The 1,396-nt window shown below is 65.6% G+C and overlaps 1 protein-coding gene across 1 annotated transcript in view; it reads right to left on the bottom strand.

The window, feature by feature from the left end:
* Positions 1 to 1,396, bottom strand: part of IRF8 (interferon regulatory factor 8) — an 18,829-nt gene that overhangs the window by 6,902 nt on the left and 10,531 nt on the right. The window contains exon 5 of the mRNA XM_007468419.1: positions 226 to 273. Coding sequence (XP_007468481.1) covers positions 226 to 273 — 48 coding nt within the window. The remainder of the gene's footprint in view (positions 1 to 225; positions 274 to 1,396) is intronic.

Here is a 1,396-nt window from a genome sequence, read left to right as displayed (position 1 = left end):
ACACCCATGAAGAACTCTCTGGATCTGTCTGTTGGTCCGACCCAAGAAGAAGCCCAAGAAGACCGCCACTTGCTCCCAAGCCAAACAACGAGAAGGAATCGGGCTCCCAACTTCCGACACCGGATCGCGCTCGTCCGCAACCCTCGTGGGCCCCCACGGGTCCGTAGAGCTTTGTTCAAAGAGCTCGCCCGGCCCGCCCCCGGCCCGCCCCGAGCCCCTCCGTACCTGCGTGGTGTGCGTCGTAGGTGCTGTACCCTGGCACCAGCGGCAGGCCTGCTGGAGAGAGACAAAAGCAGCTTGAGACCCAGCCAGACCCCCAGCCGTGTGCGGGGACCCAGTCTCCTTAGGAGCCGCACGTGCGTGCTCCTGAGGCCCCACCGCAGGCCTCCACCGCGTTCAGGGTGTTCCCTCCCGGCACAACCACCCTTGTTTCACGAAGCCAGACCTCAACCCGACCGGCGGGCAGTGGGAGAAGACTCCCCCCGCGCTGTGGGACCTCTGATCGTGTGCTGGCGCGACACCATGGGGCCACACTTCCTTCCCGCCCCAGGGTCTGCTCCTGAAATACCCCTGGACTGCGGCCCCTCACCCAGGCCTTGCCTCGGAGGGGAGCCCGGAGCCCAGCGAGCGTTCCCGGTCGCGCTGCCGCAGCACAGGGACTTGGGGCGACATCGTCCCGCAGCGGCCTAGCCGACTCTGAGGCCGCCTGGCCAGCTGTCACCTCCCGGTCTCCCACAGGGGACAGGGGGGCACAGAGGCGAGGGAGGAGACAAGGATGCTCGTGCCCACGGAGGGAGGGTCGTTTCAAGGAGCGGGGGCGGGGGGCATGAGAAGCTAAGAAAAGGGCGAAGGCCTCACTTAGTCCTCACGACCCCGGGGCGGGGGGCAGGTCCCGGTGTCTCCATTTTATAGTCAAGTAAACTGAGGCTCGAACAAGATATGCAACTTCCTGGCATGGGATTCGAATCCAGGGCTCCAAGCTCTCCCCATCTCAGATGCCCTCAGCTATCCTTGGCTCTCAGGGGTCCTCATGTCACAAGACTGTCCTAACGGACCTACGAGCCCCACTGCATCTTCCCTCTGGTCTCCCGCCCCTCCGTCCACCCTTCCCAGGGGCGCAGCAGGGCGCGCCACCGCCTACGGGAAGGACACCGTGCCTCCAGGGGACAGTGGCAAGTGGGGCGCAAAGGCGTGGCCGGGCTGTGCCCTCGGGCCCGGAAGCCACGCCAGCTCTCTGGGCTCAGTCACCTTCAGGAAAATAGGGATCACGGTAGCCTCCCCGCCCACCCACCCCAAGCAGAAAGGAGTGAAGGCCTGAAGGCCGGTAGCCATGGGAACACCTCTGGCCCCGCAGGGCGGGAAGCTGGTGGGGGGAAGACTGTGCCGCTGGTGAACC

The sequence above is a fragment of the Lipotes vexillifer genome, unplaced genomic scaffold (genome assembly GCF_000442215.2).
Source record: "Lipotes vexillifer unplaced genomic scaffold, Lipotes_vexillifer_v1.1 scaffold23, whole genome shotgun sequence".
Lineage (NCBI taxonomy): Eukaryota > Metazoa > Chordata > Mammalia > Artiodactyla > Lipotidae > Lipotes > Lipotes vexillifer.
This window is presented reverse-complemented; position numbering and strand designations above follow the sequence as displayed.